This window comes from Montipora foliosa, chromosome 11 (genome assembly GCF_036669935.1).
Source record: "Montipora foliosa isolate CH-2021 chromosome 11, ASM3666993v2, whole genome shotgun sequence".
Taxonomy (NCBI): Eukaryota; Metazoa; Cnidaria; class Anthozoa; order Scleractinia; family Acroporidae; genus Montipora; species Montipora foliosa.
In genome coordinates this window covers 35,035,438-35,059,790 of record NC_090879.1, presented here as the reverse complement: position 1 = coordinate 35,059,790, position 24,353 = coordinate 35,035,438, and the positions used below count along the sequence as shown (strand labels likewise).

The 24,353-nt window shown below is 39.0% G+C and overlaps 1 protein-coding gene across 1 annotated transcript in view; it reads left to right on the top strand.

Annotated features, from left to right (window-relative positions):
- The window catches only part of LOC137974729 (uncharacterized), a 203,157-nt gene that overhangs the window by 134,158 nt on the left and 44,646 nt on the right, over positions 1-24,353 (top strand). The window contains exons 7-8 of the mRNA XM_068821678.1: positions 1,985-2,158; positions 3,296-3,600. Coding sequence (XP_068677779.1) covers positions 1,985-2,158; positions 3,296-3,600 — 479 coding nt within the window. The remainder of the gene's footprint in view (positions 1-1,984; positions 2,159-3,295; positions 3,601-24,353) is intronic.

Genomic DNA, 24,353 nt, shown 5'->3' with positions numbered 1-24,353 from the left:
TGCAGCTATTTTATAGGCTTGTTTTGTTTTCCCAACATGAATTATTAATGAATTTTATAAGGTACTGTTATCATTCAGAGGTATTGATGTCGTCATAATTACAGATATAATAATATCAGAAACCCATAAGGGTTGAAACGTGTAACGCGCGTTCACAGCTTCCGAATATTCAGTGCGAACTGATTGGTTGAATGTTTCAGTGCTAAGTACCATATTTGGAAACCCCTCGCTCTTGTTGTTCCAAATATGGTACTTAGCAAATTGAATATTCAGAAGCTTGTTTCCCAGCACACAAGGGGCCGTTATACGTTTCAACCCTTATGGGTTTCTGATAATATATCATACCATAATATAAGTGCATCCTGTTCATGCGTGAATTCATGTGGCTGTTGGTGTCATAAATTAAAATTTCAAATTTTTAAAGATCGGTAAAAAATGGCTTCAAAATACGAAGACAGTGAAACTACCTTCGACTTTCTTCAGTAAAGGTGATCACTTTTTTCGATGCTTTTAAAATGAATAAAAACTGAGATGTCTCGGATTTGGCGGATAGTTATTATCTGTATAGGAAAACAGAACATGGTATATGACCGCGAGCGGATACGATTTTTTTTCTTCTTGCGCTGATGTATCTCTCTCTCGTTTTCTGCACTGACCGTCGTGAGATGTACTATCAGCACTCTTAGGACGCTTTCCATTTGACAGAACTGATCGGCCAGACCAGGCATTTGGAAGGACTAACTGTACAACGCCTTTAAATCAACACACTTTGAGGATGATATATACTCCTCCATAGGAATGCGAGGGATTATCATGCAAGTGTTCTTTCTAATTGTTGCATTTTCTTTGCAAACTGATGTGTCTGACCGGGTAGTTCTAACAAGGGGAAAGCGCCTTAAGATAAAGACAAGTTCGTATTCCCGGAAGTCGTGAGGTATAATACTCTATTTATTAATGCTTTTAAGGTTCCGGCTTTATGGAGTGAAGGGAAATAATCACTTTTTGAAATAGTTTTTTTGTGACATGCGGAATAAAGTCAAGGAAAGTGGGTTCCACTTCAAGAGCTTGTTTCTTCACGCATATTCAATAATTATTTTTTTTATCAAATATTGTTTGAGAGACGGATATCAAGCCACAAAAGCACTAGTGGAGGTCCCCTGTTTATTTCCTTTTGAACAGGGACAAATATAAATCAATTAACTGTGAGGTCATTAGCCAATGATGCCAAGCTCGTGGATTTTTTAAGACTGTACGTAGGTTGGGTGATTTCCGGAATTAATTGTGGGTTGTGAGCTAATCAAATTTAAGAAAGGAAGTTCGTGTGCATGTTCCGAGATTTGTCAAAATTAATGGATAGCTAAGAAATAACTGAAAAGTCGGCTTATAACTGAGAAATATGTAGACATTTATGTGTTGGCTGAGACTCCAATACCCTCAAACAGACTCTCGTAATGTCTTACCGTAAATAATTGATGATACCCATCATTTACTACTCATTTTCATTTTTTTGCTTCTGACACAAGATCATCTTTCGGCTATAAAATGAGCAGATGAGAACGCTTTTCTCCTTTTGACATGGCCTGAGATAAGCAGAAAGATACTTCTTCAGTAGGGAAAATAACATCATTGTTCTCTGATTCTTTCGGTTTGAAGGCCAAACGTTTAAAGATTGTACATCACTTTATAACGTCCACCGAATGAATGAATGAGGATTAAACGCAAATGCTGGCTGGAATTTATAATTGTTTTTAAAACTAGTTTAAAGCTTTTGTAGTACTACAAGTTTTACTTTTACATGCCGCGGTTATTGCCACAATCTGAAACACTTGAACTAAACATGTAAAAACGTTTAAAACATCTTAAACATAACTCAGAATGAGCTCTAACGAGAATCTCATAATCCGTTGAAATGACTTATTGTTCCATCATTTCCTGGAGTGACTCATAGGAGTTGGTGTGCCGTTATGTTGATTTGTATTCACAGCTTCGGTAGCCTCAAGCTCAACTGAAGAAGGTCAGGAATGTCGATTGGTTGTTGACGATGGTATTTATTCCCGGAGATGCACCCTGTGTTTGCCCAGCGTGTTGGGAAGATATGTAACCTTGGATCGTATGTATGGAACCCTGTATGAAGTGGAAGTTTACTCTGCTCAAAGAGGTATAATATTTACGATACAACAAGCTTGTAGTTTCACTAATTTACTTATTTTTTTCCCTTCTGTCTTTCTTGATTACAATGTAACTTGGCAAGTTATGCGAAATCGTTTTTCTCGTAATGCTCACAAAAGTTCAAGAGATACTAGGGTAATCCTGGCTGACACGATTAATGTACAGACTAATTCAGGAAATCAAGTTTTTTAGACGACAGTGTATCATAAAGCTTCGATTAGACAATCGTTTTAATTGAATTTAATTGCTTGCATCATGAACTTCATCTGCATCATATTCGACCAGACCTAAATTACCGTCGTTTGTGTAAAATTATGGTGGTTTGTGGTAGTTCTTTAGCATCTCGGAGCACGAAGACTAAGAGTGCGTTCGATTGAATAGAAGTTAGAAATGCTTCGTTTTTACGACATTCACATTAAAATTGTCAAAGACCTGCTAAAACGCTATTTTAAACATATCTTTATTTTCCTTGTTGCTTCAAAACGCCAGACATACCGTTTTAAATCATCACTACACGTATTCTTATTCCAGAATACGGTCAATCGAACGCACCCTAAGTTAAGGAGGCTGCTAATTGGGTTTTTATCTCAGAGCACTCGCGTTTAAGCCATACACTTGAACTGGTCACGCCAGCTCATGAATCCAAAAGTGTTGGTTCGCTTTTTTTTTCAGCTTTTGTGGTGTATACTAAAACAATTATTGATTTTTTCACCTTCTGTTCGGTGACTAATAGTTAAATATCACGTGTCTATAAATTTCAAAGTTGTGCTAGTGAGTATCTTTAACATTTAGAGTCGGACAATTCCTTTTTTTATTTCAACTGGATTTGCTTACAGTTCAAGTCTCTTGTCGCCGAATGAGAAGTCCACCTTTTCCACTGCAGGTCTTCCGGTTCATTATAAACAAGACGACAATTATACTAATTCTGGATAAATAATTTAGTTGGAACTTGGCTCTAAGTTTTTGTCCATGTATAGTCAGATGCGGTAATGGAACTGCGACTGAACAACGCGGCCACGAACTTTTATCTGGAAGTAACCACATTGGTTATTAAACTTTTGATATCATAAACTACACAGCTGTCAAATCCACTCGTCCTGCTAAGTTTCCCCCTATTTTTTTTTAGGCTGTCAGATTCAAGCAATTAGCGGGTTCATGATTGGCAGATCTTCAGATGGTGTCTACTCTTCCTCATCCAGATTTGGTTATGGATCTGAAAAGTGTCGACTGAACGGAAATGGTGCATGGTTACCAAGCACCAAAAGAAATGCTAGCGACTTCTTACAAATCAACCTTGGTTATGAGTTCTACATTTGCGCCACAGCAACTCAAGGAAACCCAACTGCTGATGAATGGACAACAAAATACAAGATATATACATCGTTGGACAACATAAACTGGACAAGCTACAAAGAGAATGGGAGAGAAAAGGTTTGTAATTAACTTTTTAGGGAAGATTTACCATACTCTTTTAAACAAATTCTATGGGAAAGTTCACCACCTGACGAGGGAATTCCACGTCAAACTCCACGCGAAAAACCACAGGTACCCCAAGTTAACGATGTAATTTGAGCATCACGATCAGTTAAAATAATAACCGTTTGTATGGGAATTTGCTAACGTCTTTAGGAGTCGAAAATAAAACAACATTAATCGAACAAAAATGCCTTACCTCGTCTTCTCGATACCTTATCAGTGTTTTTGTGGCGTACTTTGGCCATTTCAGCGCTACTCCAGTGGGTTCTAGGTTCGCTGTTTTCTCTTCATATATTTATGTGCCAGTCAAATTGAAGCTTCAACATCCCCCTACCGGGCATACCCCGGACATTTGACTCCTTTTCCTCCCTGGGCGGGGGGAATTTGATCATCTTAGTCTTCCCGGGGCGGGGTATTTGATCACTACTCATAAGGGGTGAGGAATTTGATCACTAGCCTCGATTTCATGTTACGTTTGCACGTGGGTTGATAAATCATGGCGGACACAAACTTAGATACATTCTAAGGTAAATATTCCGCATTCGTGGCTAATTAGTTGAAAAGGAAATGCCTACAGAAAGATATATTTATACCTGTTACCTGTCCTCCTTATGCCTCTTGCCACGAAGGGCCCTGGTTCTCCTTGGTGTTGTCTATTAAAGCATGCTTACATACACAGCTTCAGAAGCATAATAGAAGCTACTGAAAAGTTAATACAGTAATCTGGTAATTTTCCCGTGGGTGGTGGTAATTTTGATCACGTGAAATGGAACTATGATGAGGCATTTGAACAACTTTTTGGCCCGGGGGGGGGGGGGGGGGACGGGGGGAAGGGGGGAAGGGCATTTGAACGAAACTGCATTTGAACGAAAGTTTTCCAAACATTCAAATGCCCGGGGGGGGGGGGGGGAGGGGATGTTGAAGCTTCAATTTGACTGGTAGATTATCTTCAAGGTTGGAAACTCCGATGAAGCAGTCGGAAACATAAACTGCTGTAAATTGTTCCAAAAAGCTCAATTCGACCCGAAATTCCACTGAGACCAAGGATGATAGTGCTGCCACATATTTCAATCGTCATATCAGACAAACGTTCACGAAAAGGAATTGAAAATCGCCAAAATAGGCTGATTTGGCCCTTAGCAGCGTGCTTGATTCGGATGTTCAGTGCAGGAAACCGTTGGAAAACACCTTACCGACTGGACCCAAGGTTCAAATTTGTTACACACAGGCTTTAGTCTCAGTGACAGGTACAACGTGAGGTCCTTCTCGGGAAAGTACTCTGGTGTCACGCACAAACGGGCGAAGCTCAGGGAAATGCTGACGCATGAAAGATGTTTCGAAAACAAAACATAAACATTCAGTTTGTTTACAGTGTATCTGTCACTGACATCGTCGGCCACCCGGTGTGTAAGAAATTTAAGCCTTGGGCCCGGTCGGTAAGGTGTTTTCCAACGGCCGTGCACGGAACTTCGTGGCAGAGCATTGTCGACGGTCCTCGATGGAAGGGAGTCGTTAGATTAGCGAGCCGAAATTCCCGCACCGCAGCTCTTTTTGTCCGATAGAGAAGGTATTAGTTAGAGGAGGGTTTTAACGTGCACTGGACTAAATCTGGAGGCGACCTGAGCGTTCGGAGAGAATTTACGGCTGTTTTACTTCGGCGGATATGCGAGACCGCCGCCAGCAAGTAACAAACCTTGGGGAATCATATATAATTATGAGAGAGCAACGGTAGAAATAACACTCCCTAGAATCACGCTGAAACGGCCAGAATTGCTAAGAACATACCGTAAATAAGACAAGGAGGCAAGGTAAGAAATTCTGGTGTATTTTTATTTTAATGCCCTAAATAACGATCGCGAAGGCCCGTTCTAAACGTCGCATTTTACATGTGGCGAATCTAATGCAAATAAGAAAAAGGTATTGTTTTCACTAATTTGCATTTGATTCGGTACATGTAAAATGCGGCGTTTAAAACGGGCCTAAATTTGCCACGAAAAACCATATAAAATTTATGTAACGCAACAACGATTCTCCGTGAGCTTGGGGTGAGATGGTAAAAGTTTCTTTCAATTGCACAGCGTTTCCAAAGATGAAGCCAGGAATTTAGTTTACCTTTTGGCGAATGCTGCAATATTCAATGATGGGGGTTCAAGACCTCCCGCCTCCCGTACCTTGCTCTTCCAGTTCCCGTACCTTTATCTCCCGGCTCCCGCCCTTTTTAGTCCTGCTCCCGTTCCCTATAAATTAGGGGACGCAAGCACATCTTGGTCATTTGGCTACATAATTCGTAAGTGATGACGGTCTCAATTGTTCCAACTTGCAGTTCTGAATAGACCTCTTTACAGTTGTCTACCATTCTCGTCACCAGAGTCTCGGTTCGACCCAAGGTTCTAGGAAACTCTATGTAGGAGAACATGCGCCGTAGGGTTCCCTATAGCCAAGAATTGGCTATTTAAACCTTACGGCGACTGCTCACTCCTCGTGCTGACATGAATGCACCAATTAGAGACGCTTTTGATTGTTCTTCTCGAAAACCAAAGAGAAGACACTTTGTTTCACGGTTCCCCAGAGATCTTCTCTCCCTCAGTCAAGAGAAGGGCTCTGGAGTCGAGACTGAGTTGTGTGCTTAGTTACCTGGGCCCGGTTGTTCGAAAGCCGATTAACTTAATCCAGGATTAGCGTAAACTTTTGTTTCATATTTTCAACTTTTTGATGAAAGTTGTTTTGCTTATTTTAGTTTTTCAAGTTTGACTTCCGCTAATGTAAAGTTTTGCCGAATATCAGCGTTTAACAGCATTTGAGCGTAGAGAAATAAACTCCTTGGTTAATTGTTAATCTCGGTATTTAGCGTTAATCAGCTTTTGAACAACCGGGTACAGGCCTTTGAATGAAAGTGAGGCTGGTGTTGACCTTGTTATGATACAGATCTCCCTCCTTTTCTCATGTTAATTATGTTTTTGTCATGCTAATTAGTAAGAATTTGCATAAGAAAAGCAGTGAGCTTTCTATCAAAACAAGGTCAACTCCAGCCTCACTTTCATTCATAGGCCAGGTAACTAAACACACAACTGTAAAATGGTCTGTTGTCTCGTGTTCTGATAAATACACGTTTCCTGGGGCGGATCCAGGTTTTTACAAAATGGGGTCCGATTAAAGGTGTCGCCGAAGGCAGCTCGCCTGTTGAGGACCCCTGGGAAATTTTGGAATTTTTAGTCCTCAGAAACGCGATTTCCGGCATTCTGAGGCAAAGTCAGCGGGTTTTAATTTCTCGTTTTTTAAAGTTAAAATTCCATATTTTTGCATTAAAATATAACAGAGCTGCGCGAAATGATATACGTCATTTGCCAGCTGGGAGGTCCGTGTAGCGAAAAACTGAGGCGAGGTTTTGAAAATGCTGCCTGAGGCCGCAGGCCGAGGGAAGCTTTTCCAAGGCCGAGATCACAGGTTTTCGCGATAAGGACCGACCCTTAGCTGGTAAATAACTTTTTTTCTTTTCTCTCTCTTTTCCTTTCTGAATATGTCTTGACTCGCACCGCGTTTGATTGCGAATGCAGTACGCGACTTACAAACTGAACGTTTCAAAGAGAAACATCTTTATTTGAATTCTATTTTCAGGCCTCTTGTCTACTAAAAATCTGTTTTGAAACACTTACTCTTGTATGTAAACGGATTCGGTGTCAAAAATGGAAATTTAAGGTCATTACGCAAGCTCACGCAACCCCAGGGCTAGCATTTCGCCCGGGTTGGCGGGCAAGATAGAAAAATTCTGCCCGCTCCCAGGGCCAATCAGATTGCAGGATTCACAGAATTCCGCCCGCTCACCAATCTCGTACCCAGAGTCCTCGGGCTTCTTGGTCAGCGGGCGAGCGCCCGGATAGACTCTGGGATAATCGACTTGAACTATATTTTTCATTGGCCGCTTGCGTAACAATGGCAGTCCGACAGGAAGTCGGTAAGTAATTCGGAAGCCCCAGGATTTGAAGGGAGATTCAAAATCTAAAACAAGTTTCAGTGCTGTTTGTGTTTTTCTAGCTCAGAAATACATAAATCACAGAAATAAAAAACCACGAGGTTTGAATTATGTCTTATACTGTACGGGAATTTTCCCACGCTGCTAAAAAGTGATTACTGTTGCTGTTGCAAAAGTACCGTGGGAAAACATTATATCAGTCTCTTTGAGGAGAAATCCGTGGAAATAAGGTCTTGTCGAAGCCATTCAGAATTACGGAAACATCAAATCGTAGTAGAAGAGGACATTTGTGCCGTTTCCACAAAAATTTGTCGATCGTGTTGCTTGCCATCCTCGGAGACCCAGGGGCAGATCGCGGAGGCAAGGGAAAGTCAAAACGGGCGAAAGAAAATGGCAACGAAGAAAAACATAGTAGGGCGAGAAGAGCCCCTGGGGACAAGCTCTTACCAGACCAGTCCCAAACAGCAGAGGTAATCCTCAATTCTGATTGGTGCCAGAAATTCTTTGTGTTTTTCTGCCCAATCAGAGGTCAGCAGGCCGTGAAGTCCTTTCGTGTCTTCTTACACGGAAATCACTTGATCGTCATATTCGCCTTGGTTCGTTTGGCAAGGTTTTGCTCGAGGAGAAAAGTCTCAATCACAGCACAAAATATATCGGCGGAGAAATACGCTGGACCTTTCGCAGGTATTGGTACAGTAGCGTATTTCCAAGTGTGCGAGATTTGTTTAAAGATGTCCTCACCGATTCACCTAATAAAATAGCAGCGATTACTTTTGATCTGACAATTATTTTTATTCTGCCCCCTTATCCTGGTCGAGATATTTCTAGAAATCTTACATGAATTGCGGTGGCAATAACTTTTGCTAATCTCGAGAAATTCTTGATCGCATGGGCCACACGCAGCACGACTTTATTTCAATGCGCGCCAAATTAAATTGAACGCTATCGAGCTCGTGTTCTCTTCACGCCAACCGAAAGAAACAGTTCAGTCACGCCTGTTGTCGAGTGCGTTCTTACGTTTTTGTTAACAAACAGAGACAGCGAAACCTTTATGGTAAATTTCTGAGAATATTTGAAGAGGATTTCGATCAAACTTAAAAGTCCAGGCAGATGATGGTCTTTCTGGTGCATTGTGCGACACTTGTCACAAAAGGCTGGAATCAATCTGGAAAAAAAAGTCGTCATTTGCCATTTCAGCAAAGCACTTGTTGAAATGGAGACATCCCCTTTATCCTTTGACACCAAGGCAAGATGCAGAAACTGCTTGTCACAGTGACATGGAAAAAGGTTATAGAATTCCCTTTGAAAATGTACCAATTAAGCCAATTCCACCATCCTCGGTGATGTATTGTCCTGGTGAGTTAAAAAATCACCATGAGGAAAGTACCCAAACACCAAAATCAAGTTGCCACTGCGGCTTTCCAAAATCAAGCAAAAGAATATCTGTCAAGGTATACACAATTCCAATAATTCTGTATACATGCACACACTGTATGTTGATGTAGAAACACATGTTTTATTATACTGACAGTGTACTTGAAAATGAAATGTGCCAATGTTGTAATGGCATATCCTTAAGTTACAAGTTTTTTGCAAATTACTTAGTTTAACTTTTTACAAAAGATGCCATATCCTTATCCTTTAGGAGGCTCAGAACAGATGTTCAGCCAAGTGCTCCGGCTTATTGTCACACATGCCAGCTGAGCCGCCCCAGAGGATCATTAATTGATCAAGATTAATACAACCAGAAATAGTTTGTTAGATTTGGTCAGGTTTATCACCCTCAAAAGTTCGTCCAGCGTCCTTCCCTGATTTGTTTGGAAACAAGTGAGAAGCGTTATTTTGCATTCTTCCGATGGAATTTTTTTCATCTTTCAGCTTTTTCATAAATATTTCAAATTCTTCTTCAGTTTATAGTTCTTTCTCACATCATGTGCTGGGTCACAGAATTATGATATGGTTTCAAAATCTAAAAAACAAAATACTGCTCACTGAATTGGTTTTCGAGATACTTTTCAAGCAACAAGTTTTAGAGGGCCTTTGAGCAGCACTGTATTACCATAGCAGCAGTTGGGACCCAGCAAACACCCTTTAAAACATTGCCTCGCAATAGTATTACACAGGTATGAAGCTGTAGCCCTTTTGTAAAGATTGGAGTAATCTTTTTCCCATTCCTTAAACTGAGAAAATAATTTCTCTTTTCATCAGTGACCACATTTCTGTCATTCTGTAGAGTGCTCTTTACCTCTTCGAACAATTGTCTATCTAGATTAATGCTGCAGTGACATTTTGCATTTTGCCTGAGTATAATATTTATGCTGATTTCAAGACCCAAGCAGCTGGATACAGTTGAAAAACAACAATAATAGTAATAATAATAATAATAATAATAATAATAGTAATAATAATAATAATAGTAATAATAATAATAATAATAATAATAACAATAATAATAATAATATTATTATTTTTTTTATTATTATTATTATCATTATTATTATCATTAATATCATTGTTGTCGTTGTTCAACATACTTGTACTATAGAAAGAGTATGCTGTTTCCTTCTTTCTGTGGGAAATATGAAAATAGTACATAAAGCAGTTACTAATGGTTCATTTTTTGAGGTTCTATTTTGTTTCCCTAAACTGAAATATTGTGCCAGTTTTTCTGATGTGTCCAATAACGCTGACAAATTAATAAAAAATTTTGAACGAATGTGAATTAATTATTAAAAGTTGTCACATTTTTGGGATCTTTGATGTAACGAGAAATATCAAGGTTAAGATTTTATATTTGCAGAGGTAAAACTCAGATTATGTACTACATGCATCCAAACTCGTTTTCCTATTGGAGAAGATTTCTTTTAGCATTGTTTTAGAAACCTCAGGACTCCCTTGTTGTTATTACTGTCCACTTTTGTATGAAATATGAAATAGCAAACAAGAATTTCCTTAGAGCAAAATTAATGTTGCTTGAGAACATTAATGACAACCCAACTTACGGTGCTCATAAAATATTCACAATCTCTTTCCTATGTTCTTTGCAACTGTCTTTAATCTTTTTTCACGTTCAGATTATTGGCCATTATCCAAGTAAAATTGTCTCAAAGGAATTGCCAGCACATTTGCACAGCCTGGGTATTGTCCTTTGCAAGGCTATTAAAGAACACATCAGCTGTTACTTTGGCAGCATTCAGAAGCAAACGTTTTCTCTGGAGATCAGCAAAATTTCAGCTACAGCAATTGATGCAAGAAATCTAGAAATACCTCGACTAAGAAAAGGAGATCAAAAGTAATCGCTGCTATTTTATTAGGTGAATCGGGGAGGACATCTTTAAAAATCTCGCACACTTGGAAATACGCTGCTGTAACGATACCTGCGAAAGGTTAAGCGTATTTCTCTGCCGATATTCCGAACGATTTCCTGTATATTTTCATTTTTGTGCTGTGATTGAGACTTCTCTCTTCGAGCAAAGCCTTGCCAAACGAACCAGGCAAATATATCAAGTGATTTCCGTGTAAGAAGACACGAAACGACTTCACGGCCTGCTGACCTCTGATTGGGCAGAAAAACACAAAGAATTTCTGGCACCAATCAAAATTGAACAAAGGAGACTAATGTTGCGCATGCGCCTCATCACCCCGAAAATCCCTTGAATGTAGTGCTGGCATCGTTAATTTTCATCGCATGTTTCCAAAAGGACGGCACACAATGAATGCAAAGATGATGAGTCATTTGAAAGACTTGGGCATTATACCTTATCTTTATGACTGATACTGGTTCAATACAACGGGAAATACGGCGACGGATCACAAATGAAGCGAAGATGGCGAGTCAAAAGTGTGGCGATGAATTGCAGAACTTGCAAGGAGCAGAGGATAGTTTTGCCTTCCTGGCGTTGTTTTTCCTTATTTAAGAGACTTCAACTCAGAATGGAGTGCTGTTTGATAATAAAGTAAGTCGGATTTAAATTGAAATGTGAGTTTACATTCAAAAATATGGGTAAACTGGCGTTTGAAGCGAGGACAACGATAAATCAGCTAACAAGATGGAGTCGAAAAATGGCAGCCCACTGGTGAAGAACATCTCAATTCGCTATAAAGCTTCCCAACCATGAAATTTTGAACCACATGGTCGAAGTAGTGTCGGGAATTATTCTGGAGAAGAAATAGGGCTGATTTTGAATCGTGACACGAACAGATTAAGCCAAGACGCAAGTCTTTACTTTACGATTGCTCCAGATTATTTGAATTTCCTTGGCAAAACATTTTTTGATTCTCCTTTTCGAGACTTTTGTCATAGGCCGTGATACGGGAATTCCCGCCTGCTGCAGTAAGCCCATCAACCAAAGAAAAGATTTGTGTAAAGAAATTGTCATTTAAAGTGGCAAGGCTCAACACAGCAGGTTTTGTGTGATACGGTGTTGTCTACAAAATGCCTCCAAATCTTGTTATGATATCACCTCACTCTGCCCCATTGTGTCTTTGACTTGGCACACTTTCCCGCCTGAAAATTAAACCACTGAAAAAGCATTAAATATGAAGCTTTTTTCAATTTGTATTTTGTCATACTGCCCTAAGCTGCGAGAGTTTCAAGTTGATGAAATGACGCGCACAAGTAATTCTAACTCGGAGAACGAAACTCAAGTCGGCATTTCATGCGTTCTCGTGGCCAAATCTTAGAAAATAGTTCGTGATACGGGAATCACCTTTAACAGCCGACACACAAATATCAGAGGAATAACTTAAGTTAAACAGTTTAAATTTAAAAGTGGCAAGGCGCGCGCAAGCGACCAGCAAAGCGAGCCTACTGTCCTATTGAAATCTGTAACTTCGAGCTAGTTGTTTGTTGGAAGAACAGTCATAGGACGTCCCCTCAATGCTATCCAATCATTGTGGATACATCAAATACTAATTTTGCACAAAAATGTGGAGATTGACACTGATTCGTAGTTAAATTATTTATTATTTATTTATTTATTTATTTATTTACAATGCACTTACACTTTTTCTTGGTACAAAATTTACTCAACTCAGGCAAAGTATTATTTACATTTGTATAAAACTGCTTCAGGAGAGGGAAAAAAGAACGAAATTATTACAGATAAAGTAATTATATACACTATACCACCAATAGAAATAAATGGTATAGTTAACTGTACTAAAAAGGAGATTAACACTGATTCATATATAAATACATTCCAAAATGACATAACCAGGTAAAACATTTTTGAATGTAATCCATAATGTGAATACATTCAAGTAACAACAATCTCAGAGAGAGGATAATATTATATACTTAACTTTAAATAGTACTCAATCTACAGAACAGGATATCCCATTCAGTTGCAATATTTAGACTTATAATACTGGAGTACATACCAGCAAGTAAGGAAATCAGTACTGAGCAAAATAGTGTTCAAAAAATTGCTTTTTTAAATTAGGATTTTAGATGTGCTGTTTTGATTATAACGAGGAAGTCATTTTAAAAGTATTTTCCAAGAAGGCAGAATTTCCTTACATTGGCTATAGCATGAAAAAATAAATACTGCAAAGATGCATCCTGAGTTGAACGATAACAGTAATATGGAAAAAATGAATGGCTTACCGCCGCAAAGACGATCATGCACAAATAAATGTGTACATTTTAGCAATATCGTGAAATTTCTATAGACCTAAGGAAACATAATGTGGGATAGGGGAACATCATTACCGGTAATTAATGATTCTAATAACTTTATTTTTGAATTTTATAAGCTGTGACAATGGGTTTTCATAATCACTACCCTGCAACATAGAGCCATATACCGGTAGTAAATATGGCTAAATAAGCAAATACTAGACATTGATTAGACGATGCTTACTGACAATGCTTAACCTTGATTATGACAGTAATACATTAATTCTACTAACTTTGCACAAATATAATGAATATGATCATAGACCCTTTGCATAAATGGCGCCCAAATTTGAATAAGAATACTGTATACATCCATAGCCTTGTGTTTATGTTTCAAGACAAAGGATTTTTCTCATGAATGTGAGGGTAAGGATGTATCAAGTATTGTTATTCAAATTTAGGCGCCATTTATGCAAAGGGTCTATGCCAGGAAAGGTGATGGCCAATATAGATATCATACCCAAGTATCTTAAGATTGAAACTGGTTCAAGGCATTGACCAGCTAACTTTAATGAAGGAAGTAAGTTGAAATTTACTTTCTAATGAGGATTGAAGATAGGATATTTAGTTTTCTTTAAATTTAAAGTTAATAAACACTTGGTAGTTCAGAGCTATTGTGAATTAGAAGTTCATCTATGTATAGGGAAGATATCTGATGACAAGCATTGATGTTCCAACCACAGGAACAAAGGAACCTTTTGTTTCAACAGCCAGCGAGCTTCTGGTTGGCACATTAATGACAATAGGTAAACAATAAATTATCTTCCCTACAGTGTTTTGGCATGCTGCATTGCAGAGGTTTCCCCTCCACATGATGTACAATTTAAACAAATTGCTATTTACAGGGTGTCAAGTGGGTAAAATGGTCAGAAAATGAGAAAATCGGGGGGTTTCTTAACCTAAAAGTCGGAACAAAGTAGCAGCATTTGCACGTGAATAGGAAACATAATGGAAATGCCTAAGTTTAGTCATCATTGAGAGGTTCAAAATTATTGTTTTTAAATAATCATGAAGTACAAGCTTACTACATTTTTCTCCAGCCATGAGCACAAAAAATACATAATTTTTCCTGAAAAACCAGCGAATTTAAAAGGCTCAGAATAATAGGAAATAACAATAGCTTGCACATTCATCAACTACCTACAAGTTACTACAGTACCCTTATTATCTACCCTCCGATTTCAATCCATGGCGATTTAGAAAATCCTCCACACATGTTGCTAATTGTAACTAGAAGGAACTGGTGAAGAAGACGTTAACAACGCTGGCATTTCGTATAATGTTTCTGTGGACAAGAAGGAAAATAAACTACACTAATTGTTTAAAGGACATCTAATAGGGTGCTTATAGCTCGAGATTATAAACAAAACAAAGGAATAGCGAATTCATCTTACCTTAGCAGACTTGACAGCAAGGCCTCGGCTGAACAACCACCTCAATCGATCTATGACAACATTCAGCAACATTTAACTCGGAAAAATCAATTGTGCATGAAGCCACGGGCGAAAAATCGATCACGCGAAAGTGAAAGACTTGAAAGGAATCAGCTTCTACCACTGAACTATCGCTATTCCGACAAGAAAAAAAGTTGTACACGTCGCTGCTGCTACAAAAATCTCTAGAGCAAGTAATCGAACAAGACATCTTTGGCCGCCATTTTGTTTGTTATTTCGCGCGCGCGCGCGTGAAAAGTGACCCGGGTACGAGACGAGCAAAACAATCAACCAATCAGACAAAAGTCTCCTTTGTTTCAGAATTGAAGAATACCTCTGCTGTTTGGAACTGGTCTGGTAAGAACTTGTCCCTAGGGGCTCTTCTCGCCCTACTATGTTTTTCTTCGTCGCCATTTTCTTTCGCCCGTTTTGACTTTCCCTTGCCTCCGCGATCTGCCCCTGGGTCTCCGAGGATGGTTGCTTGCACGATGGCATTCTGAACGATGGAATGTACGCTGAAACACTAAAAATACACTTTCCGAAATCGTCAGTGGTTTCATCTTCACTTGCTCTTACGTATACAGCAAGCCAATGATCATTTCTCCAGTTTCTTTGCGTGTAAGGCTAAAATTCTTGTTTCTCGAACACTTTCAACCCGCCATTTTGACTGTTTACGGTTTTCTCTCAGTCTGTTTCCGGTTAAACTCAAACATACGTCATAAGACCGGAACCCACGTTTTCTGGGAAAATGGAGTCGATTATCCCAGAGTCTCTCCGGGCGCTCACCCGCTGGCCAAAAAGCCCGAGGACTCTGGGTACGAGATTGCCCGCTCACGCATTGAGAAAAAAATAAAAAAAAAAGTATGTACTTCGGATCAAATTTTCATTTATAAAACTATGATAAAAGTATGCTGCTGTTAAACCTTTTTTAAACTTTGTGTTTCATCAAAGACGGGATCCATAAGAAGCATTCTTCGGGGTATCGTTCCGCAAAACGCTGAACTACAGCATCGTAGGTGACGGGTTTTCGTACTGACTAGACCTGACTAGCGTAGTGCAAACAATTCGCAGGAAACAGTTAATGTTAGGGAAAATGTCTGAATCACAGGCCTGGTGAAAAAAGAACCACATTCGCAGCGAACCAAAATATTCAAATACCGGAACTCATTTGTTTATTAATCAGATAACGTTTTAGCCACATTGAACAGCAGCAAATTAGTCTTCTTATTTAACATGTACTTGTATTTATTTTATATTTGTACAAGTTTATGACGCTAGGTGTTTTAATTTAGTGGGTTCGATCGAGCCCCCTGAACAATTTTAGCGACCCAAAAACGGGTCGCTGAGCTAGACCAATCAAAGTAGTCCTCGTGGACCCCAGGGGATAAGCTCAGGGGGTAGAATTGTCAATCAAAATTTTCCATACGCAGTGAAGCTTGACTTTCAACAGAGCTACTAAGGCCACCGGACATTCCGAATTGCGCGACTATCAGGGGAAAACAATTCAAGAATATCTGTCTTGCAGAGATATGTTTGTGTCTGCTCCAACCGGGGCTGGGAAAAGTCTCCCGTACGCTTTTGATCGTTTACTTGGAGAGGATTGCGATGCTATCGTCTTACTTGGTCTCTAGTCTCAATTGTCGTGGCATTAGAGCGTCATATTTAGGAGACAACATAAGTATAAACTGGTGTTTGGAAGTCCCGAGGCGATTCTCAAAAACTATCGACACATTTTTCGTCGAATGGAACAAAAAGTTTTAAAAAATGCATGGTATTCATTGGCAGGACTTTTCCGCGGTTGGCCGGTGACGGGTGACGGGTTGTGGGTGGCGGCTGACGGGTGACGGGTGACGGGTGAAGGGTGACTGGTGGCGGCCTGACACGATTGGTAAATAGTCTGCGTACACCTTGATTAACGCACAGTAGATTAGACCAACAACTAGTAAACCAAAACAATAATCACTTTTAACGTACTTATATTAGTGCAACAAAACGTTTAACATTTAAACTTTTCAACCATCAATCTCAAAATATACAGTTCAAATCACAATACCAGAGGCCTTTAGCCACGAGGACAGCAACGGCAACGAGAATGCCACGAAACAATGGGTTTAATGAGCAAAAACAATCGCACGTGCATTTTACATTTTAGTGCATTTACAGTGTATTTAGCCGTCTTCTGCAAAACAACAACGTGAAGGTAAGCACATAATAATAAATTTTATTTCTTTTTTCTTGCTTTAACGTCGCTCACAGTAATTTAGTTCGCCAGCATTTTCCAAGTTACACAAATGGGGACAATCGCGAAAGTGTTACAAAAAGTTATATATATATTTTGAAATGACGTTTCCGTTGCCGTCGTTGTCTTCGTTGCTAAAGCTCTCAAAAAACCGCAACTTGTAAACAATCATGACGAAAAAATTGTACTGACATCTTCTAAAATACGTCTGCTAAGGCCAGCATGGAGTAAGGAAAGTTTTAGCGATGTAAAAATTGTAGATCATAAGCTTAACCTCGCGGAAAAATACTTTTTCAGGGGCACCCGACACGCCGGTCATGTGAGCACGTGCTAATTTGATAATGCTTGCGTCATCAGCGTGTTAATTCAAGTCAAGTCACATAACTTTTCTCATGCACGGCTACGAAACTATGGAGAGATTACTTAAATTTTGTCCGACGACTTTTTCTTTTGATTGTCACGTATTTTTCCTTTCGGCTTTCCGGGTGGCATGATTTCTCAGTTATTTCATGTCTTCCATTGATTTTCGAAAATAAACTCTTGTGAAAAAATAGTCCTCGAAAAGTCGTGTATATAGGTTCATGAATTTTATTTGAATTTGTTCTACCCGTCACCTCCTACCCATCGTGACCCTCCACCAGTCGCCTGTCACCCGCCACCCGCCACCCGCCACCCCCGGAAAAGTCCTGCCGTGTATTACTTGACAAGAGTCATTGCATCGCTAAATGGAAAGTTTCACTGAGATGTACATTTAATTCCAGTCTAGCACGTCTCCTACACCTGAAGCCTACCTGATCTTTCATGAGTGAAATCAATTGACTTTCGTGACATTTCGAAGCTTTCCCTTACTTGATAATCTTTCGAACTAGTGTTTCGTTTCTATCAGCACAAATACGGCACAAAGTGTTGGTCCAAAAATATCACCGGAGATCTCCCTTCCAAACGGCGACTCAAGATGGAAATAAGCTTACGTTTTATTTCGTCTTTGTTTCTGATACCTTTAGAACAAAGACAACGAATTTCCTCTTTCGATTTTGTGGAAACAAACACTTTCGATTGTGAATTTTCTATAGAAGTATGCATTCTTGTCGATTTCGTATTCATTTAACTTGTCTCGTAACATGCAATTGTGAATTCTGTTTTTTGAGGTAACGATCAAATTCAGGTCTTGTCGGAAAATATATCCTACAATTTTTTTTCCACGATAAGGCAGTGGCCCAGTGGACTGCAATTACTACTTTGAAATGGGAAGACAGCAGCACACAATTGTTAATGGAATTGCTCCCTCTGATCATGACACCTGTTTGCCGCCTACCTTATGCTACCACATGAAGGTGCTCTGTTTACATGTCTGTTTACATGTGCTCTTTATCCTCTAGTGACTTGCTGTGAAATATAACATGAGTCAGTTTACTCACCCACTGATTACACCCGTCTGCTTTGGTTAAAGGAAAGACAGATAAAGCAATTTAAGACGGTTTATGTCTGATTGTAATGCTGTCAACCTGATTACCACATATAACTCCTGTTTCTGTGGTTTTTGTTGACTTTGGGAGAGTTGTTGGCTCTGACTAGAAAATCTATGAGCAATTTGCCCTTCCGATAAGTGACAATGCAAGCGACAATGCATAGTGTTGGAAAATATTTTTGCGAGTTTAACTTTGTCTGAAATAGGGTACCAATGATGTTTTGTAAGTCTAGAATATTTTTTGGGCTAAGATGTAGGCGGATGATACAATGTATGTAGATGTCTTAGCTTTTGTTTTTAAGGACTCTTTCCTTGATCATGCTGCAAAATTTGATCTCTACCATTGTAGTTGTAATAAGTTCTGGAACTGAGGATAGCTCGGTCGAGTAATTGCGATTGAAAACCTCGTTTGTTGTGATTCTACGTTTTCTTCAACGGAGTTTGTTATTAAAAGACGAAGTGTTTCTCCTTTGATGAATACCTTCTTAACACCGGGCTTGGCTTTTGATATACTTAATATGAAATTATTAATGTCTATAAAACAAAAGGGCTAGCAAAACCAATACAGTCACTTATTATAACAATTATACCTAATCAGAAATTCGTAGTCCGAGTAACAATGGTTCTTTTGTCTTCAACAATTTTGGTCGGTGTATGAAAGTCTACCCTAGTACCGTGAGGGTTACAAAATGAGGAATGTATGCTTAGCTACAAATATCCGGATATTTTTTTTTTAGATATTTAGAAGCTCCTGGGATATTTAGAAAATTCTGAGATATTTAGAAAGAAATAGAGATTTTGTTTGGGATTTTGCTATGGTCTTATTTCTTTTATGTGCTCACACATGTTTTGTTAAAAATTTATTTTAAACTTGAGATCAATTAATTGTCAGCAGTGGTCCGGTTGACCTGTCCAGCGGTTTTCCTCACGAACATTGTATCCCACGAGTCATAGTAAGTACACCCTGAATATGGCACATGCTGAAAGAGGCAGCCCCAATGCTTCGAGTAAACAATCGTTAACTGATTATGAGTAGACAGGGGAGTCGTCACAAAGGAGTCCCAGGACATAAAGTACCTGAACTACCCAAAGCAGATAGGCGTTTTGGCTTGAAAAGAACAAGGTCAGAGTTTATATTGTTTATTTTTTAAAAGAGATTAAAGAGTATAGCATAGAGATGAATGTCATACCATCGTTGTCACGCAGGGCAGAAAATGCTACGATGTACTAAACGCATTCACATTTACTTGGGGCCGCACCAAAAGCCGGAAACTGGAATCCGGAAATCAGAAACCAGAATTATCCACAATTTGGGAGAACTACAACAACTTATCCACACTGGATAAATCACTATCCTCTAGATAACTCAATTGGTTTTGCTAGTGTGTATTCACTGGATAGTGATTTTTTGAAAAACAAAGGCCTTGTTTCTTGAGCATCTTGATTATCATCAATTATTCTAATGATCATAAACAAAATTTGTTTATTGTACATAGTCAAGTTTACGTAAAAGGAATAATGTTTGAAATTTATTAAATAAACAAAGTTGTGTTTTACTTTCTTTCCTCCCCTTGATTATGTTCTACCGAAGTCTCCAAAAGGGAATGTGTCACGTTTTTATAGGGTGTTTACGTAAATTTTTAGTTCATCACGAGTTTAAAACTCGAAAATGGTTTTGTGGAATTCCTTTACTGACAAAGTTATTGTTTCATCACACACATGATTGTGAGCAAAAGCGACCTTTATCCAGGTGATTTGCCATATACATGAAAAACGTCGGGCCGACCTTTTTACTGGGTTGCCGTATGGCAATCCCAGTCCGAAAATGAGTTCATTTCTCCGTTTTATTACTGGGTTGCCAGTATGGCAATCCCAGTCGGAAAGTGGGTGGGATTTGTTTGTTTTATTTATTTGTTTTTTTTTTTCCGTGTCGGTAAAAGTCTTGCCTGTCACTCCCCTGTAAGTGGTATGTTTGTGCATAGAGCCTTCTGCGCCTATTTTCTTAGGATCGAGAGGGTAGTGGAAATGCGTATATTTCTATCGTGGACACAGTAGAATCATTAACTTAGCCTGCAATGGCGTCGAAAGTCATGTAACGCGAACGGCGTTTTAGTGGGTCCTTAAACAAAATATACCCTTATGGAGCTCAATAATGGAAAGTCAGTTGGATAAACTAGGCAGGCGGCGGAAAACAAACACCTGGAATCTTAAACGCGACGAGTAATGGACTTCGACAATCTATCGCCCGTCGAGCCGAAATCGAAGTGAGCTGTATTTCAAATATTTTACCAAGTGTGCTGTTATGTAGAACACTGAAACCAAATGGAAAATTCTCTGGTAACTTATGGGTTCAACAAAGACAGAGAACGAATCGAACACCTTACGTGGATCTGTGATCAACTCTGCACAGTCTTCAGTAAAAACATAATTGGAAATGTGACAGCCAAGAATTATTTGTAAGAAAGCTTGTCGTCTATTTTGTGCTTCATTATTCAATGAAAAGGTTCTTCATGGAAACGGTTTGATCCTGAATTTAGTTTGTAGCAATATTGCGCATATTTGACACGACTGAGTTTCTTCTCTTCACGCACGTAATAAAATAGAAGGGGTTTTTGCCTCTAATAGCAAATATCATATGTTGTTTGCCTCAAAAAATTGTTCGCTGGAAAAGGTGGCCTTTATGAATTCATCATGTTTTATGATATGCGAGCTTAACTGGTTAGTTTTTATGGCAATAGTAAAGCATTTTCTTCTCTTTTTTTTTTTCTTCAAGGAAAAGGTTCTTCAGGAAACCTGAAGTACATGGTAATTTGAGAAGGTTGAGTTTCTTGTCTTCACGCACGCAATGAAATATCAAGAGGTTTTCGCCTCTAAGAGCAAATATGTTGTTTGTTTCAACGAGATGCTTCCGTGAAGCATACACTGGGTTGCCTGTGGTACGTGTTACAGAAAATCAGAAGGCACTGAATTGTGTGGTATTGAACTACAGCATTCCAGTCTCTGAAGAATAACAAATAAAAGAGAAGCGAGAAACATTAGCTTCTGGGCTGACATGTTGATAATTTTCAAGTTCCCTCACAACTCCTTTTTACCACAAGTTTAAGCGTGCCCTCTGAGCATCTGACAGCTTTGTAATACCAAAGTTCAGCGGGGTTAGTGTTTGGATGGGAGACCAAAACAATATACCCCTCATAAAACAGAAGCATCGGACCGAAAATACTATTAACGCTAACAAATGCGAACTCAGCAAGGTACATATTTTGTTAGCTTGCTTTATGCAAAACGAGAACATCATTCTAAAAGCTTATTCTACGCAAAAAGTAGGTTCTGGAGGTAATTTTGAGAGTGGAAATCAAGGTTACGCGGCAGACGGCAAATACAAACTCACGATTTAATCAAGTTAACACACCAGAAAGACACTAACCTCATTTTGACAGGAAAATGCTTTACTATTGCCGTAAAAACTATCCAGTTAAGCTCGCATATCATAAAACATGATGAATTCATAAAGGCCACCTTTTCCAGCGAACAATTTTTTTAAACAAACAACATATTTGCTATTAGAGGCAAAAACCCCTTCTACAGTCAACTCTCTCGTAACCGACCACCCTTGGTGCACGACAAAGTGGTCGCTTACGGGAAAGATCAACAAAATAAGTCTAACACTGGATTGATCAATTAATTACATAAACATATTGCCTAATCAGCTAAAATTAGGCAAATAGAAACTAATTTATTTGATTTTTTTCACATGCAACAAGTTTCGGGAAAGGTAGAGTGGAGTGTACAGTACTTGTCAATGTGTCTCATGTTAATGAAAATCACCTGAAATTTAAACCGAACAAAACCTAGGAAAACAACGTCAAACATGGAGTGCATATACTGAAACGTGAGCCACTGAATGAAAAAGATGGAAATGCAGTTGCAGTAGTGAGGCCGCTGTCAAGAAATTTTACTGAAGCCGAACATCCCAACACCGTGTCAAAAGAAGACGAAATTGTCGGCCACATACCATTACAAATGTTTCAGTATGTTAGCAAATTCTTGAAACAAAGGACCAACAATGGAAAGGCCATTATAACAGGAAAACGTGTAAATCGAGGAGCAGGTTATGGACTGGAAATTCCTGCAGTTACATTTTCTACGGAGACAATGACATTTCTATTCCATGGCTTAAAGAAAAGATTGAAAGCACTGGCATATTTCACATTGAATAGTGCCTGGGCAATCTATGCATTCTTCTGATGAAACTTTGTACTGACAGTATATCATTTTGGAACAGATCACTGTAACAATTAATGTAAACTGTTATTATCTATCAGCAGTCCGGGGTAGCGTCATTAAAGTTGAACTTTTGTCACTTCTGAGTAGTGATTCACTAACGATCATACATGATTATCTTGGGTGGTCGGTTACCAGAAACAGAAAACAAAGAATATGTCAAATTTCTGGCCTAAAAAGTGGTCGCGGTCGCTTTAGAAATTTGAGTGGTGGTCGCTTACGAGAAGTGGTCGCTATGAGAGAGTTGACTGTATTTCATTACGTGCGTGAAGAGAAGAAACTCAGTCGTGTCAAATATGCGCAATATTGCGACAAACTAAATTTCAGGATCAAACCGTTTCCATGAAGAACCTTTCCTTGAATAATGAAGCACAAAATACACGACAAGCTTTCTTTCAAATAATTCTCGGCTGTTACATTTCCAATTATTTTTTTTGCCTGAAGACTGTGCAGAGTTGATCACAGATCCACGTAAGGTGTTCGACTCGTTCAATCGTTCTCTGTCTTTGTTGAACCCATAAGTTACCAGAGAATTTTCCATTTGGTTTCAGTGTTCTATATAACAGCACACTTGGTTAAATATTATTTTAGAAATACAGCTCACTTTGATTTCGGCTCGAAAGGCGATAGATTGCTGTCGAAGTCCATCACTCTTCGCATTTGAGATTCCAGGTGTTGGTTTTTCACCGTCTGCCTAGTTTATCCAACTGACTTTCCATTATTGAGCTCCATAAGGGTATATTTTGTTTAAGGATCCACTAAAACGCCATTCGCGTTACATGACTTTCGACACCATTGCAGGCTAAGTTAATGATTCTCCTGTGTCCACCAGAGAAATCTACGCATTTCCACTACCCTCTCGATCCTAAGAAAATACGCGCACAAGGCTCTATGCACAAAGATACCACTTACAGGGGAGTGACAGGCAAGACTTTTACCGACACGGAAAAAAAAGATAAAACGGAAAATCTACCCATTTTCCGACTGGGATTGCCATACGGCAACCCAGCAGTAAATTTTTCGCTGGAAAAGGATTCTGTGGTATTTTCTGCCTTTGTGAATTATTATATATGATGTGTATTGAATTTTCGAGCTTAAGGTTGAAATGTGATATGGGAGAATTTTTTTAGTATTGCTCTGTAAGCAAGAAGGGTTCACAGGCATGTTGGAAGCTTGCTTGAGTTTTAACAAAATGAGCCCCAAATCAGTGAAAAATTGGACGCCGATGAATAATAAAGTAGCTGATATTTCCAAAATGATGGAATTACCAGGTGATAAATAACGTCGTACGCGTCTTGGAGAGTAAATTTTGACCTTGCATAAAACAAATGGTCAACCTCAAAGAGCAATTGGCGATTGTGATCTTTGTTTTGACTTCGCTCATTTATAACACTTGACAGAAAAAGAAACTTACAAAAACCCGGTATCTTGCCATCATTTGACACAGATGCTTCACTGTTTGGCCAGTGAACATGCCGCGGTAACTTAATCAAGGCGCCCGCTGAATTCCGGCCATGTCACTTTCGATTTTGCGATTTATTTGAACGTAACAAAAATCGCCCAAAATGTTTATCGCTCATCGTAACTTTTTATATTCTATATTCACGGTTTAAAATTAATGTTTTCATGTCGTAAAT